Below are 18,698 nucleotides of genomic sequence, written 5' to 3'. Positions count from 1 at the left end.
TTGGGTTGTGGGATATCAGTACCAGGTCATCGGCAAACATAAGGATTTGTAGTTTTTAACCATCTATGCTTATTCCTCCATTCAGGTCTATTTTTTTCAGAATATATTCTAAAGTACTGGTAAATATATTCGAGGAGATCACATCGCCTTGATGGACCCGACTCTTTATATCTATATTTATAGATTGATCAAATAGTATTATTTATGTGGTCTGATTTTTGTTAATTTCTTTTATCATGTGGATGTAAGTAGGATCCACATTTATTTCCAATAAGGCACTAATGACTGCACTGTGCTCTATGGTATCAAATGCTTTTTTAAAATCAATAAAGAGAAAACATACAGGGATTCGGTATTCTCTGCATTTTTCTGTTAGCTGTGAAATGACTTGGATATGATCTATTGTGGAGAAGCCTCTTCTGAATCCGGCATGCTCTCTACTGGAGTTGTCTTCGAGAATGTTTTGGATTCTGTTCAGTATTATTTTGTTCATTATTTTATATAAGTGAGAGAGTAGACAGATTGGACGGTAGTTCTTTATGTCTTCCTTGTTCCCTTTTTTGAGTAGAAGTATGTTTTTTTTTGAGGTCATCCATTCTTCTGGAATCTTTCTTTGAAGTACCACGTGAAACTGGCAGCCAACTCTTTGAAAATAATTGGTCCACCTTGTTGGATTTCTTCAGCCTTAACATGATCAAGTCCTGAGCCTTTACCTTTACTCATTTTCTTAAGGGCATGTTCTATTTCTTATGGAAGTACATCTGGAATATTGCTTGGTTTTAGAATAATAGGTTCTGAAACTTGGCTCTTAGTTGCATAGAGATCATTATAAAAATTCTGCTTATCCTTTTTTCTATTAGTATATTTTTCTCCATGTACAACACCAACATTAATGTTTTTAAACTCTGTAACTACAACACTTCAATGTGATAAATATTTATTATTGTTTTTTTTTGTCGATCTCGGCGAAATCTGATGTTTCTGCTTGCATCCTCGAAGCTTTTAATGAGCATATTTGAGGATGACACCGGTTAGGTATATGTATTTATTTTATTTATTTTTTATTGATTTGTTTGCTGTGTTGGAATTAGGCTGATGTTTGGGAGGTCAATTGAATGATCTTAAAGATCTCTGATCAAAGTGAAATTGCCGGTATGTTCTGGTGTTATTGTATCTGTCTTGGTGGTTCACATACGTTTTTATTGTGGTCTTCTTTGTGAAAACTAATTAGGAGACTTTTTTTTTTTCACCGTGGCAGAGTTTCTGTCTTCTAAGCTTTTGATGTGTATCGGCATTGAAGTTTGTGACTTCCTCAAGAATATCTTGGCATCTCTAATCCACAAAAATTGGTAATTTGTTTCTGTTTTTGCTTTTTTTACTTTTTTTTTTGAAGGTTGGTGTGTTGTCTTGCAATGCGTTCGCTTGTCTTGCAATAATATTTTTTTTTTCATTTTTTTTTTTATTATTTCTCAGATAAATTACATACAATTATTTTTACATATATAATATTTATAATAAGATTATTATGAATACAATTGTGCATAACAAATACTTGCACGTACCAAATGATTTTTTAAATAATAACAATAATAATAATAATTTTTTTATTTTTTTACATATTGAGTGACTTTATTTACAATAAAGATTATACAGAATTTTTGAATATAGAATATACATAATATATATATATATATATATATTTAATAATAATAGTTTATTATCTCTCAAATAATTACATGAATATACTAGTATTTAGGCAACAATGTAACTTTTTCTTGCAAAATGGTTCAGTAAGAATTATAATTGCTCTTAATATCATTATCATTTGCAGAATTTCTCATTGACACAAGAGTAAAAAGCGTGTATTATTACCATTAATAATAATCAAAGTAATCGTGTTTATTATAATAAGTTAAACAATATTACTTATGTTGCAGTTTACATAATAATAATTTTTTTAAATTTAAATTGCAAATTAAATATATAATTTTAAACTTAAATATATAACTGAAGTATTACTATCACATTTTCTGTTTACTACTAGAATTCATTACAGTTAAGTTCATTACAGAATGTTAAGTGAATAATGTTAGATAAATACTACTACTGGGAAGTGACTCAACAGCACCCTCGAAGCTTTGTAATTAGCTTATCTGAGGGTGATACTGGTTATATATATATATTTGTTATTGATTTGGTTGCTGTGTTGGAAGCAGGCGGATCTAAAAAAAAAAAAAAAAAAATCAGCTAACGCCTTTTTATTCCCGTATATACGGGAGTAGGCGAGGCCATTTAGCCCTATCTAACTTTTGGAGACTGAGTGGGCAGTTCAATCTCCACTGGTACCCAATCAGAGACAGATGGCCCAAGGCTATCACTAATTAAGCGGTACGCAGTGAAGAGAGACGGCTCAAATGTGCCGCCATCTCGTGGTCTCTAACCCTAACACAATATATTTAATGTCTGAAATAATGTGGGTTCTACGGTCGATTTTCTTGAGTTTACAGGACGAAAAACCCGAGTTTCCGGGAGGAAAAACCTGCTTGCCCGTGCCAGAGATCGACTAACTCGGGAACCGGTCGAAAAAAGGCTTAGAAAAATTTCCTCTAGTCGCCGACTAGACTCGAAACCAAGACTTCCTTCGTGCGGCCTAGCGCGGTGGTGTGCAAACTTATTATTATTATTATTATTATTATTACTATTATTATTATTAAAATTTAAAACAGGACAGATACGAAGTATGGCTAAAGACCGACATAATCACACCCATATACAAACAAGGAAAAAGAAATTTAATCAGCAATTACAGATCCATAGCAACATTACCAATTATCAATCAAATTATGGAGCTGATCATACTGAAGAAACACACAGCATACACTGAGCTCTTTCATATTATCCTTAAAATACAATATGGTTTTCAGAAAAATAAGGGAATAACATCTCTCTTGGAAGATTTTACAGACGTATTTAATACCGCCTTAGACAAAAACAAAATTGCCATGGTAGCCTTCATTGATCTAACTAAAGCATTCGATACACTTACACATCAAACCTTGTGAGAAATTCTGAGGCATGTTGGAATAGACGGGCCTCTTCACATGTGGTTTACAAACTACCTTCAAAATAGAAAGCATATCACACGTATCGGGTTAAACCGAAGCAGAGAGCTACCAGTAACCTGTGGAGTGCCACAGGGAGCTGTACTCTCCCCAACTCTATTCAACATTTACACGCACGATATTAATCACCTACCACTCAAAGGTAAGATATTCCAATACGCAGATGATACAGCAATAATATCCATCCACAATAACGCAAGCATAGCCCAAACAAATATGCAACATGACATAAATCTGATCACAGACTGGCTCACGAAAAACTCCATACACGTAAACTCAGAAAAGACAAAATTAATGATATTCAGAAATCCACTGACTCGACCTGTTGATAATAAATATATAACCATCCGATCCCAACACACAGAACAGTAAAAGTACTACAGTCACTAAGGTCAAAATACGATACCTTGGAATTTACTGCGATGCAGATATGAACTGGAATAGCCACATAAACCATGTACTCAATATATACAAATATACATAATATACAATTGGGTGCTGCTATAGACCAGGTGATGGAAAAGATGGTGGTGACAGTATGCACAAGCAAATAGAAGAAATGGGTGGAAGGAGGGTGATTATTATGGGAGATTTCAACTATGGTCGCATTGATTGGAGTGAGGAGAGGACACACGCGAGGAAGGAACTGGATTTTATGCGGATATTAAGGGATAACTATCTGCGACAGCATGTAATGGAAAATACTAGGGTTCAGAGAGTGCTTGACCTAGTAATTACATCTGAGGATTTGGCTGTAACAAATATGACCACATTGCCACCAATCGGTGAGAGTGATCATAGGGTCTTAACTTGGGAGGTGGCTAAAGGTGTAGACTTTTCAATTAAGACAGGGTACATGTGGAATTATCGGGCGGGAAAGTATGACAAGCTTAGGAGTTTGATTGGTTCAGTGCCATGGCATGTACAACTGCAAGGACTAGAAGTTGATAGTGCATGGGAGGTAGTTAAGAAGTGCTTGCATGAAGCAATGGCTGACTGTATACCTAGAGTCCGAATAATAAATCAAGTATGGGTTAAATGGATGAATAACACCATTAAGCTTGAGTTGCAAAAAAAGAAACAACTATGGAGGGAATTTAAGGAGAAGGGTGACCGGCAGGCACATGAACGGTATAAAGCGCAGGCCAGAAGGGTGACGAGTGTGGTAAGAAAAGCAAAAAAGGATTACGAAAGAACATTGGCCAAGCAGGCTAAAGAGAATCCTAAACAGTTTTTTAGATATGTAGCAAGTAAAAGGAAAAATGTACATGGCAGATTGATTTTAAAGAATGCCGATGGTAGGGAGGTAACTGAATCAGTTGAGATAGTTGAGTTACTGAGTGAGCACTTTGCAAAAGTATATCATCCAGGTGGTGACATTGCAGAAACGAATAAACCAGTAGATTATACGGGAATTGTGGTTAATGAAGTGGAGGTGAGTAGTCTATTGCATAACCTCAATGTCAATACATCTGTGGGATTGGATGGTATACCAGCTCGTGTTGTACGAGAAGCAGCTAAAGAATTGTCAGTACCCTTGACCATTTTGTTTAATTTGAGTCTCGGGTCTGGGTTAGTCCCGAGCGGGTGGAAAGAGGGGAAAATAGTTCCACTGCATAAAGGTGGTTCCAAGACTGCTGTTGTAAATTACCGACCGATTAGCATATCAGGAATCATTGTCAAGGTCTTAGAGAAAATAGTCAAAAGGAAAATACAAGATTGGATTGAAGAAAATGGGATGCTGTATCGGGGACAGCATGGTTTTGTGAAGGGTAGGTCATGCCTCAGTAACTTGCTCACGTATTATAACACAGTGACGGCTGAACTGGATAAGGCTAATGGGTTTACGGTGATTCTACTGGACCTTGCCAAGGCCTTTGACAGGATTCCACATGGAATTCTAATCAGTAAATTGCAGCATATGGGAATGGACATAGGGTTGGTGAGATGGATAGGAGGGTGGTTGACGGAGAGATATCAGAGAGTGGTTTACTCGGGAGTAGAGTCCACAAGACGGCCTGTGACTAGTGGTGTGCCACAAGGATCTGTTCTTGGACCACTGCTGTTTAATTTGTTCATAAATGATATAGGAAATGATCTGAGAGGAACAGTTCATTTGTTTGCGGATGATGCGAAGTTGGGTAGGGCAATAGTGAATGCAGATGACGTCAAAATTTTGCAGGATGATTTGGATAGATTGGAGGTCTGGGCTAAGGAGAATGGATGTCAGTTTAATGTGGCAAAATGTAAGGTTATGCATTTTGGGGTGAAAAGATTGGCGGCAGTTTACTGCATTGGTGGAACCCTGCTCCAGGAAATTGATGAGGCACGAGATTTAGGAGTGTTGGTGGATAAGGAATTGAAATTTAGGGGACACATTGCAAAAGTGACCAAAACAGCTCATCAAATCACTTGGTTGCTGAAGAATACGTTGACAAGCAGAGACAAGCAGGTTATTGTTCCTCTCAATCGAGCCTTGATAAGACCCCATCTGGACTATTGTGCTCAGATTTGGTCACCTAGGTTTCTTCTTGATGGGGAGGAGGTGGAGAGGATCCAGAGGCGAGTGACCAAGATGATAGCAGGTCTGTGGAATGAACCATATGAGAACAGGTTGAGGATTTGTGGGTTGCAAAAATTGGTTGATAGGCGGAGGAGGGGAGATATGATTGAGACATTCAAATTACTGAAGGGTTTCTATAAAATTAATTCAGAAGATATTTTTGAGAACAGGGCTGGTTGTGGGAGGACTAGGGGACATCCATGGAAACTGGGCAAAAGTGTGGTTAGTAAAGGTGTTAGAGCTGGGTTCTTTACTTTTAGAGTAGTGAATGAGTGGAATGCGCTCCCTGAGTCTGTGGTGGATGCTGTGACAGTGAATGAGTTTAAGGCGAGGTATGATAGATACTGTATGAATGTCAGATAGTTGTGATGAATATGATTTGGGGCCTCCCTCGATGAGTCTAATGACTCCCTGGAGTTGCCCGTAATAATAGTAATAATAGTAATAATAAGTGGCAAACTCTACATGGCCTAAAAACACTAATATACAAAGCACTATGCCAAAATATACTAAGATACGCTATAACAACGTATGATTTCTGTGCCCCCTACAAATTAAATAGATTAATGTCGCTACAGTACAAAATGATAAAACTGATCTTTGGGGAACAAAGAGAAAATAACGACCTTATATACATTGCAATGTGAGAACGCAAAATACTAACAGCAAAACGTTTATGTCACTATGCAGCTTTGCTAAAACATTATTTCGATGCCAACTACAGGACAGTCAGAAATACATACCTTATAACAAGACCTCAGACAACTAATTATATCACATATAAATGCAATAATCACTACGGAAAGGCCACGCGAAACTTCTATATCTCAGACATGATAAACAAATTACCTTTTGAACCAGAAACCTTACAAACTACAATAGCCTGAAAAGAGCTCTAAGGACATACTACGAACAAGAAACACACAACTAAAATACCATACAAACTTAATGAAACACAATATATTCGTTCAGGCTTCCAGTTCAGCAATGCAACAGTAAATTCCAAGTTATTGTGTGTGTGTGTGAGTGCGCTCGCGCGAATTTCTCAATCATAGATTTCATAGCTTCCCAACACAGCAAAAAAAAAAAACAAGAAACATATAACCTTCGAGGATGAAAGCAGAGAAATTAGTTCTCATCCAAGATGTATCATATGTAACCAAGTGCATGTAATGTACGTATCACATGTAAACCAAAGTATTTAATATATGTATTATATGTAAACAAATACATGTAACGTAAGTATCATATGTAAACAAATCTAAGTAATGTGTCATATGTAAACAAATCTAAGTAATGTGTCATATGTAAACAAATCTAAGTAATGTCATATGTAAACAAATCTAAGTAATGTGTCATATGTAATCAAATGTGTGGTAATCACTGTAACAAAAGTATGCAATATAGAGTGATTATATCAAAAAATATCTTCAAGCAATTAAATATAATTAAAACTGCTTCAAGCAGGTAAAGCCATTGTATATTTTATTTTGCAGCAGTTTATGCAACAGTTTTCCATGCTGTATTCTGTTAAAATCCTTAGCAAAGCACAAGACTATCATGGTGTACCCATTATGCTTGTCTACCTAAGTGGTAACATTATTATAGAAAGTGAGCAAGTTGCTAAAACATGTCTTTTCCTTAATAAGCCCATGCTGTTCGTTTCAAAGTAGAGATTCTCTGTCAACCCTTTTATTATTATGAGCCCTAACCAATTTTTCCAAAATGTTCACCACCACTCCTCAGATACTTACTATTCGATAGTTGAATACGTCGCACCACCCTTGTGCAATAGGATTACCATACATGCTTTCCGCTCAGGTATAATTTTCCCTGTTCTGAGACTCATATTAAACAGCGCCCGGTCAAGGGAATAGACAACATTTCCACCAATACCGACTTCACTGTCATACACACAAACATAGAAGTAGTATAAAGAAACACTGACTTATATTAATAATATTGCTCAACTACACCTTGACAAACATAGATGCGCTAATACTGACAGAAGTTGCAATAAACTACACAGAAATGTACGCATATAACATTAATAATTACCAAACCTACAACTTATGTAGACGAAACAAAAGAGGAGGTGGCATTGTGGCATTTATGAAAGAAAATTACGGCGTGACCGTAAAACAAACTCATTTCGAACATGCGGAAACACTAATTTTGGAAATCACAAATAGCCACAAACATAGTATCGAATACACAATAAACATAACATACAGACCGCCACACAATAATCCACTCAGCTTTCTGCATGAATTAGAATCATGGCTAGGCGGCATCGAACCTCGTACAACACACAGGCTCATCCAAATAGGAGACATTAACATAAATACTCTTGACCGCGCTTCTTCAACCACTAACACATACCTAGATATACTAAGTCAGTACAACATAAACCCTACCATTAACTCCCCAACAAGAGAGGAAATACTCAATAATTCACTAACACAATCATGCATTGATCATATCAACATACGGGCTCCCATCCATACACAGGTACTTCATCAGTAATTAAGGTCAAAATTGCCGATCACTACTTTGTCTCAACTTTGTTTCATTACGTTACCTCTCCACCCTGTCCACCATCACAAAAGTAGACAAAACGCAATCATATTGACGTTAATTACTGATGAAGTATATGTATGTATGGGAGCCCGTATGTTGATATGGTCTCAACTAATATTCACAGAATATACAACAAAACATACACAAACGAGGGTAAAAAAACATACAATAATCCATGGATAAATGGTGATAATCTAAATAGTATTACTGTAAAAGAAAATCTATGGAAAAGACTAAAAAAGTCACTCAGTAACACTCAACTACAAAGATTATATAAAAACTCAGGAATTCAACTAAGAACAAAAATATGTAGGGCAAAAAGACACTACTACTTTCAAAAATTTACAGAAAATAATGGCAATACGAAGCAGTCATGGGCTATACTGAACAAATTACTGACTCGATAAAAGGAAAATTCAGCACAAGATTTTATTGCAAAAAGCTTCGGTCAAGACACAAACCAAGAGGAACTAGAGACACATTCAAACACGCATTCACACACAATATCACACAACTCAAAAAAGACAACCTACCAACGATCAACCAAAAATTACCAACATAAAGTGAGCAGCAAACGATGTATTTTCTACCCATAACAAAACAGGAACTGAAAGAAGCACTCCTACAACTAAAATCAAAGAGCACTTCAGGAATAGACAAAATAAGACTCACAGACCTTATAACACACTTTGAACAAATAAATCCAATACTTTTGAAACTTGTGAATATAATATTCGACACAGGCATTATTCCACATCAACTGAAAACTACAGTAATTACGCCAATATACAAACACAGCAAAAGAAACGATACTCAGAACGACAGACCAATAGCTACCCTACCAGTCATTTCAAAAATTCTAGAAAAAATAACACACACCAGATTACAGAACTATTTACAGAAGTACAACATCATCTCACAAAACCAATACGGCTTTCAGAAAACAAAAAGCACCATCACTTTATTAGAAGACATTGCCGACAAAATTGGGGGGGGGGGTGGGGGGGGGGGGGGGTGGGGGGGGGGGGGGGTGGGGGGGGGGGGGGGTGGGGGGGGGGGGGGGTGGGGGGGGGGGGGGGTGGGGGGGGGGGGGGGTGGGGGGGGGGGGGGGTGGGGGGGGGGGGGGGTGGGGGGGGGGGGGGGTGGGGGGGGGGGGGGGTGGGGGGGGGGGGGGGTGGGGGGGGGGGGGGGTGGGGGGGGGGGGGGGTGGGGGGGGGGGGGGGTGGGGGGGGGGGGGGGTGGGGGGGGGGGGGGGTGGGGGGGGGGGGGGGTGGGGGGGGGGGGGGGTGGGGGGGGGGGGGGGTGGGGGGGGGGGGGGGTGGGGGGGGGGGGGGGTGGGGGGGGGGGGGGGTGGGGGGGGGGGGGGGTGGGGGGGGGGGGGGGTGGGGGGGGGGGGGGGTGGGGGGGGGGGGGGGTGGGGGGGGGGGGGGGTGGGGGGGGGGGGGGGTGGGGGGGGGGGGGGGTGGGGGGGGGGGGGGGTGGGGGGGAATCCTCTTACAATGCCTCTTTCAAACTCCGTCAGTTCCCTTCTTGCAGCCATTTCACCTGGACACAGATGCACTGAACTGGGAGCATCATGCCACGATTCACCTTGACCATTCAGGGAAATCTTAATGAATATATGACTTACATAAACATCAAAATATTATATTAACTGAACGTTTCCTAATCGTTCAGTTAATATAACTGAACGTTCAGGATCCTAAACATTCAGGATCTGCCAATGTACAACATAATTACCTTCTATATATATATAATATAATATATATAATATAAATATATGTCAATGTACAACATAACTACCTTCTAAATATATATAACATATAATATAATATGTAATACGTTTCTGAACAACAAAAAGAGGAAAGGTGGGAATTATATGCTTTTGCTTATTACCCACAAAATTACCCACTACAAATTTCAAACATTGCTAATACAATTGACAATTATGTCTTTATTGGTATAGCAAAATGCTTTGCATATTCCCCGCTATCTGTTGTAGTTACAGTGAGGGTAAAATTTACGAGCAGTTTGCTCGCCCTGAATGGGCATGGAGATTATGCATCGTTATAGGAGGCTAATATAGCTTTGGTCTTCTATATTTGAATATGTCCGTTGCCTCGTATGCTTTAGCTTGTTGAACCAAAATGTTGGCATGTGTGGACGTCTTAAAGAAAAACTTGGATGCTAAGGATTGTAGAAAAGAGAAAATATAGGGAATATTTGTATCTCTGTGGAGTTAATAATTGTTTCTAGCATACCACGGAGACTACAATACAAACAATTGACATTTATGACTTTAAGGATGAAGCGAGATGCTTTTCATATTCCCTGCTATCTGTTGTGGTTACAGTGAAGGTAAAATTTATGAGCAGATTGCTCGCCCTGAATGGGCATGGAGATTATGCATCACTAAAGGAGGCTAATATAGGTTTTGGTCTTCTATATTTAAATATGTCGGTTGGATCGTATGTTGCAGCTTGATGAACTAAATCGTTCGGATGTGTTTAGGAAAAACTTGGATGCTAAGGATTGCAGAAAAGAGAAAATATAGGGAATATTTGTGTCTCTGAGGAGTTGATTGTTTCTAACATACCACGGGGCGTTTAGAATCATTCTCAAGCACTTGTTCTGCACTCGCTGTATTTTGATAATGTTAGCATTAGAGGTGTGGCTCCAGGCCCAGAGAGGCATAGGTGATTATAGGACGAATTGTCATCTGGTATAGTTGCAATTTGATTCTGTTGCTGAGCTTGCTATTTCTATTAATTAGCGGATAGATCTGAGCTACGGCTTTAGATGCCTTTGGGCACGCAGACTTAGTATGCTGATTGAAAGATAGCTTTTTGTTGAGAATCACACCCAGGTAATTTGTTTCTGTCTGCCAGGGAATTTTGATATTGAATAGTAACACATCGCCTACAGGAGACATTAGCCTTTTTGAGAAAAGAACGATTGAGCTCTTCTGGGGGTTGACTTCCAATCTCCACTTAGAGAACCAACCCTCGAGCATTAGAATGTTTTCTTGAAGCTTTCTGGTAATGAAATGGGGTTTGAGAGATTTGGTTAGTATTGCCGTATCGTCCGCATACAGGGCCAAAATGGAAGTCATCGGATTGTGTGGGATGTCTGACATGTATATAGAGAACAGCAATGGAGCCAGTAGAGATCCCTGCGGCACTCCAGCAACGTTATGGCGCTGGGAGGATGTAGAACCGTTGATTTTTACTTGCATTGATCTATTCTGAAGATATGAATGGCTTAAGTGAACCATTTTTAATGAGGTACCAGCTGAGATAAGAGTGCAGGAGTCCAAAATGCCAGATTTTGTCAAATGCTTTGGATAAGTCAGGGAAAACACCTGTGCACTGGTGCCAGTTGTAACTGGTGGTGATGTATTCCACAATTCTGAGGATTTGCTGGGTAGTACTATGGCATTTTATTACCTGAAATCAAACTGTTCTTTATGGTGGATGTTTAGGTCATTTACTGAAATTTGGAGTCGTGAGAGGATGACTTTCTCTGTAACCTTACCAAGATTTGAGATAAGTCTGACTGGACGATAATTTTGCGGTAGGTGTGGGTCTTTGCCTGGCTTATGTATAGGAATTAGGTCAGCTAGTTTCCAGATGAAAGGAAAATAGTGAAATCTTAAAATTGCATTTATTATACTGGTCAGGTGCACTACTGATTTTCGGGGCAGAAGTTTAATCACCCGATTAGTAATGCCGTCTGGCCCAGGAGCATTTTTGTTCTTTAATTTTTTGATAATGTCATATAACTCAGTAGGTAATGTTGGTGCAATATGATCAGTGCTGGAAGATAGGAAGTTTGAGTGAGGGTCTGACCTTGCTGTAAATCTTATATATGTGGTCAAAGTCAAGGTTTCCATATACGAAGGCCTGCATTGCTCCTCTAAGTTGTGTGCTATAATTTCTGGTTTGTCTACATCTGTGTGAGCAACGCCCTGGCCAGAGAATATTGGGGGAAGGGATCTGTCTTTGTTTTTGATATTTTTCAATAGTTCCCAGATGGAATGATCAGTAGGTGAAATGGAGGATAACTTTTCATCTCCCATACTTGGTCTCTGTGGCTTTGAGAGCATCTCTTCCTGCCCCATATAATCTGTTTAGATTTATTTTATCTTGTGGTGCATACGTGTTACGGTATCTTTTCCTAGCTCTGTTTTTGTCTCTGATCAAGTTCATGATGTCTTCAGGCAAACGATCTGGCTTGCGGGCACATTTGTAGAAGGAAGCTACCTTTATAGCAGAATTAATTTGTTGTGTGAGATTTGTGACTGCAGTTTCTACTTCTTCTTTTGTGCGTATGTGAGGAACAGGTCCAATATAATCCTTCAGTGCTGCTGACAGTCTTTCACATGCGATGTAGGAGTGAGAACGAGGACATAGGTATTTTTGTTTTCCCAGCTGTAGTAGAATTGGGTTGTGATCGGATGATACTTCATGTATAGATATGATGCTGAATTGAAGTTTAATATCCTGAAGGATAGCTATATCCAGGATGTCAGCCGTGCCGAACGTACTGAGATTAGTTGGTTCGGTGGGGCCTGCCACAACAGTGTTGCTTGATCCAAAGTAATTGTAAAGGATATAACCATTCTTGTTAGTGGTTGTACAACTCCACGCAGGATGCTTTGAATTCGTATCCCCAGCAATAATGGTGGGCTCTCTCGTGCATAAGATGGCATTTAGATCAGAGTCAAGTAGAGATTTTTAAGGAGGGTTGTAAGCTGAGTAGATTTTCAGTTTGCCAGTGGAGCTGGTGACTACTTTCACGCCTGTGATCTCAAGTTTGTGGTTGAAGGAATGCTCACAGAGTGGTGCTTAATGTAGTTTTTAATGAAGATGGCAGTGCGCCGCCTCTATAGAGTAGTCTGTCATTTCTGTATAGGTGATAGCCCCTTATTGCAGGATTGTCTGAGGGATTTAAATGAGTTTCACTGATTAAATTAACATCTGGTTGATACCTAGATGTGAAGTGTCGGATTTCCAGAATTTTGTTTTTAAGGCCATTTGCGTTCCAAGCAACTATCTGAAGAGATGCTGGAATGAGTTTGTTACTATTCATTTATGAGAGCTGTGAGGATGACCTGTGTTTCATGAAGAAATCGTTTAGTGGAGGTTTCAGTAGGGTTTGATAGGTGAAATTTTGAAGCCTGTTTGCTAGTGAGACCGTAATAACAGCTGTTAGGTTTTTAGTTGCTGTTGGTTGATTTTTTTCTGGTATTGGTCTATTTGTACGGGTCACATCGGCATAACTTCTTGTTTGCTTTTGGGTGTCTCTATTATTGGAGGTCTCCGACTGTGGCCGCTGAGTCTCCGGTTTTGATGTCTGGGTCTCTGGTGTTATTGTACTGAAGGAGGAGGGCTGATCGATTGCCTCCATCCGTCTGTTCTTTGGGGGCTGAGTACATCCTTTGTAGTTCGCAGGATGAGGGCCACTGCAGTTGGCACATTTGGCCGAGGTAGTCCTCGGTTTTGTGCAGGTATTGGTTGGGTAGCTGTCTTCACATTTTAAACATCTATATTCCGCTCTGCATAGATTCTGCGCATGGCTAAACCTCTGGCACCTGTGGCACTGCCCAGAAGATGATCTTTTACGGAGTGGTTCCGGTGTGACGATGAGACCACAGACTGTTTTTAAGTGGTAAATATCCTTGTATATTTTATGAATCTCAACAAGGACTAATGGCATGGGAGTCTTGTCTGCTTTGTACATTCTGCTGACTTTGACTGGAGGCAGATCTTTAGAATTTAGGTCAGCAGCTATTTCTGCTGTGTCAATGTCTTCACAGACACCACGAAGGACTACTTTTAAGTTTTTTTCGGAGCTGAGCGCAAAGGTATGATACTGGATGCCTCTGTCGTTCAGTTCTTTGGTCAACCTTCTATAGTCTGTCACTGTTGCTGGCTGGAGTGTTATGCCTTCATCCATGTTTTTGGCCTTAATGAAGCCAATATGCAAATTGGACATTGTGGATCTTAAAGCTTACAATTATGCCTTTCTCTAAGGATGATCGGAGGCACCTTTTCTTTGGGAGAAATAGCGGCGTTCGAACCCTGAGAATCCTGTTCCATTTCAGTATTGTCATTGTGTGATTCATCTGTTGTTCTTCGCTTTTTGCGTGTGCGCACTTCTTCAAAGTCTGGAGTAGAAGGCACCGATTCTAAATGATCTTCAGCGACAACGTCTGAGACGCAATCGGGGAGAAACGTGTCATACAATTTCACTTTTCCCGGCCAATTATCACTCAGCAGCTTTCCCAGTCTGAGCAACGCCCTATATACCTCCTCGAAATTTGGTTTCATTCACAAGTTTTGCAATTTCAAGACACATATGGAGAAAGAGTAGAGATTTCTCTGATGTCCCGAGCAGGTAAAGATAATCCTGTGGACTTTTGAGGGTCCACTAGCAAATCCCGTAGACACTCTTAGGTGTCTACCAGCAATTAAATGTCACTATAAGAAACAAACAAAGGCGATGCTAGCGGCTGTAGGCCTAGCGTATCGCCCTTGTAATTACAAATGACTTACCTGGATAAAGCACTATGGAAAATAAAGTGACTGTTTATGGTAGCAAGCAATTAACTACTATTACTAATGGATAAGCATAAATATAAATCGCTAAAAACATCAATCAAATTCACAATTCATCATCAATAATACACGACACTAAACACAACACACGAGCCGCCATCTTTTTTCATTCACCCACTATAATACAGTTCTTAAAAGAACTGGGCGATGGACTGAGTCCTTGACTCTTTATCCCGTCATCTGAATGAAGAAAATCTGTGTGGATTGGTTGTTATTGAGCTAATAGCTCTAGTCATGGCTGGGTAACGGCAATAGCCGAGCCTCAGTTAAAACTTCATTGGCGATGTGTAAGTAAAGCCAACTCTAAAAATTCGGACGATCCCTAGGCCACTCAATCGTGGGCGAAAGACCGTCCATCTCCGCGTTGGCTCCACTCGGTGATGGCCTTCCACCCGCACACCACCACCGAGCAGAACCGCTCATATTCCGAAGGAAATCATTCACCGACAAAGCCCCTCAGCGGGCCGTGCCGGAGAACACTTTCTCCCGAGACTCAAATTGCTCCCTGAAGGCAAAAACCTTAAGAAAGCGAACTCAAAACTCTCGAATCTCTGCGCCCCAGGGGGGAAACAGCAACAGCCGAACCTCAGTTAAAATTTCTTTGGCTATAGCATTGCCATTTGTTCAAAGCCCTAATCTCACTACAATACAGTTCTAATAAGAACAGGGCGATGGACTGACTCCTTGACTCTTTATCCCGTCATCTGAATGAAGAATATCTGTGTGGATGGGGGGTGTTATTGAGCTAAAAGCTCTAGTCATGGCTGGGCAACGGCAATAGCCAAGCATCAGTTAAAGCTTCATTGGCTACAGCATTGCTATCCGCTACCTTGGAAGTCCTAAAAAGGACTCTTCTTCCTCGTTACCCCACTACAATACAATACACTCCTTATAAGGACTGGCTTAAAGGGGCGAAGCAAGAATGCTTTTCATCTTCCCCGTTATCTGTAAAGGACAGTGTAGGGATTAGGTGTTATTGAGCTATTAAATTAAAGCTCTGATCATGGCAGGAGGGTAACAGCAATAGCCTCAGTTAGAACTTCATTGGCTACAGCATTGCCATCCATTACCCTCCAAGGGTATTGGATTGAATGAATCAATCACCTCATCTCACGGTCGATTGATTCGTAATCCAATACAACAGTACAATACAGTCCTTATAAGGACTGGCTTAAAGGGGCGAAGCAACAATGCTTTTTATCTTTCCCGTTATCTGTAAAGGACAGTGTAGGGATAAGGTGTTATTGCGCTATTAAAGCTCTGATCATGGCAGGAGGGTAACAGCAATAGCCGAGCCTCAGTTAGAACTTCATTGGCTACAGCATTGCTATCCATTACCCTCCAAGAGTATGGTGTCGGAAACCTCACACCAGAAAAATATTATTATCACAATACAATACACTTTCCTATAGAATCAATATAAATCTGGAGATAATAATAATAACAGAGGTGTATGTATGTTTTAAACATTTGTTTAAAATAATCTTAAGCTTTTCATAAATACTTTAAGTAACAAGATTTAGCCTAAAATTTACAGAAGAATTACTAATAAAGATTAAATCTATTTGTTAAATTCTGTCTTATAAGAAAAATTTTATATTTTTGTAAATTGATTATTATGTCTTCAAAGGTAATTACTAAATGCTGAAATATTTGTAGTCTCAAACATTAACAAATATAATACTCTATGCAAAGCTGCTGTATGAAATACTTATCTGGAAGAAAAATTTGTTCTGCTTAGAATATTTGGAATAAACAGTGATAATGAAAACTATATAAAGACACTTTCTATATGATGTTAAATGCGATTATCCTATATGGATAAAAATGATTATATATGGAGAATTACATTCTTGTAAAGATCTTATTATCATGTTAACTAAAGGTTTAAGAGACAAGAAGAAAGATGGATCTGAAGGCAATGAGATTTTAAATTTTAGTCAGTTTCTGTGTTTTTATTTCGCTGGAAGAGAACAGAATACTTGTGAGATATATGCGCAGATTCTGTTAATTTTATTTCTATTCACAAATCCCCCAGTGTTGTGTGCATTCGTAGCGTAATCATTATAATGATATGATATTACTCTTTCTGTCATTACTACTACTACTAATAATAATATATAATTTTGTTTCCATTTATAAATTAGTACCCCAATAAAACATAACATGAAAATTATTTTCTCGCGTAGTTAAAATATGCAAAAAATGGAATGAGAAGATAAATAAAATAAAAATAAATATATAAGAAATAAATTAATTAAATGCATACTTTTACTTGATTTCTTTCTCCTCAATGCCGATCTTCTGAGAAATAAAATAGCTAATGAAGCTGTTTCTATGTTGAGAGAAAATAAAAAAAAAACATGCAGCATGCAGAGGGAGGTGATAAGCTAAACTGGCCAAATATGAAGGACGATAAGACTCAAAGAAAAAGATAAAAAATCTATATCCTCAGGAAATCATTACTAAACCCCAATTAAAGAATACTTTTCTTTTAAATCTGTTAACAATTCGAATATTTTAAATCTATTCAAAGGTTTCGAATCTATTAATATATTAGCATTTTTGATTTTATATATATATATATATATATATATATATATATATATATATTTAAGAAACAAATTGAATGACTAGAACCGAGATTTAATTAAAAAGGTTTTAATATAAACACACTACTAGTTTCGGCCTGTAACAGCCTTCTTCAGGTGACATTATAAAAGAAAAAACACTACACATTGAGGGTTAAAAGACTATGAACAACATAGACAGTCTTTATACATAATTAACATTAAAATGTTGTAGTTGTATTTGAAGCTGTTCTTTCATTTGTTGCATTGTTGGGAGAGTGCTTGCTTGCTGCATCACGTGAACGCCAGTACATGATTACAGCTGAATGACTATCCGGGAGGTTGTAGCTTAAGTTGTTATTTAGATGAACAGGATTGAAGATGATTTCTCTCGATTCCACAATTTTTCTCTCTATTTCGTCACTGCAACGGAAGATGTTTGTAGATTTTTCCCAGCAGACTTTGTGACTTTGGTTATCATCATTAGGATTAGCCGAGAAGAGGATATGACTTGATAATGCACTTGCTCGCTGTCTCTTGTAAGTAATGTCTCTCATGTGTTCTTCCATACGCATTTCGACAGATTTGTCTGTCTGCCCGAAATAAGGAATATCGCAGTCACATAATATTTTATATACGCCAGGGTATTTGAGTTGATGATGACAAGGTTTTGGGTGGCTAATTAAGGAACGGATCTTTGGAAGTGGAGTGAACAAGGTTCTGATATTGTATTTTTTTAGAACTTTTGCTAATTTATGTGAAGCAGTACTTATGTAAGGAATAGATATATTGCTTTTGAATCTATTTGTTTCTTCTGAGTGATGTCTGGGAGGATTAAGAAGGAATTTGTTAATGATTTTCTTGGAATATCCATTAACTTCGAAAGAAGTTTTCAGATGATTTATTTCTGTAAGCCGTCATTTGGATCATCAAGAAGAGAACGAGCTCTGTGTCCCAAGGTGGAAATTATTCCAAGCTTATGAGGAGGGAAATGATGGGATTGACTGTGCATATATCTGTTGGTATGTGTGGGTTTTCTATATATCGATATTTTTAGTTTACCAGCAGAAGAGCGAGTCAGTTTGACATCAAGAAAAGGCAAGGAATTATCCGTTTCAAGCTCAGCAGTAAACTTAATACTTTGATGTCGGCTATTGAGATGTTCGAGGAAAACCATAAGGGATTCATGTCCATGGCTCCAGACAATGAAGACATCATCCACATAACGTTTCCAAATTTTAGG

The 18,698-nt window shown here is 38.8% G+C and overlaps 1 protein-coding gene across 1 annotated transcript in view; it reads right to left on the bottom strand.

Annotated features, from left to right (window-relative positions):
* LOC150098449 (intracellular coagulation inhibitor 2-like) overlaps nucleotides 1-17,262 on the bottom strand; it is a 44,663-nt gene extending 27,401 nt beyond the window's left edge. The window contains exon 1 of the mRNA XM_090405085.1: nucleotides 17,155-17,262. Coding sequence (XP_090261211.1) covers nucleotides 17,155-17,257 — 103 coding nt within the window. The 5' untranslated portion in view covers nucleotides 17,258-17,262. The remainder of the gene's footprint in view (nucleotides 1-17,154) is intronic.
* Nucleotides 17,263-18,698: the final 1,436 nt, after the last annotated feature.

The sequence above is a fragment of the Typopeltis vanoorti genome, chromosome 15 (assembly GCF_054136105.1).
Source record: "Typopeltis vanoorti isolate ZY-2024b chromosome 15, IOZ_Tvanoo_1.0, whole genome shotgun sequence".
NCBI classification, from domain to species: Eukaryota; Metazoa; Arthropoda; class Arachnida; order Uropygi; family Thelyphonidae; genus Typopeltis; species Typopeltis vanoorti.
This window is presented reverse-complemented; position numbering and strand designations above follow the sequence as displayed.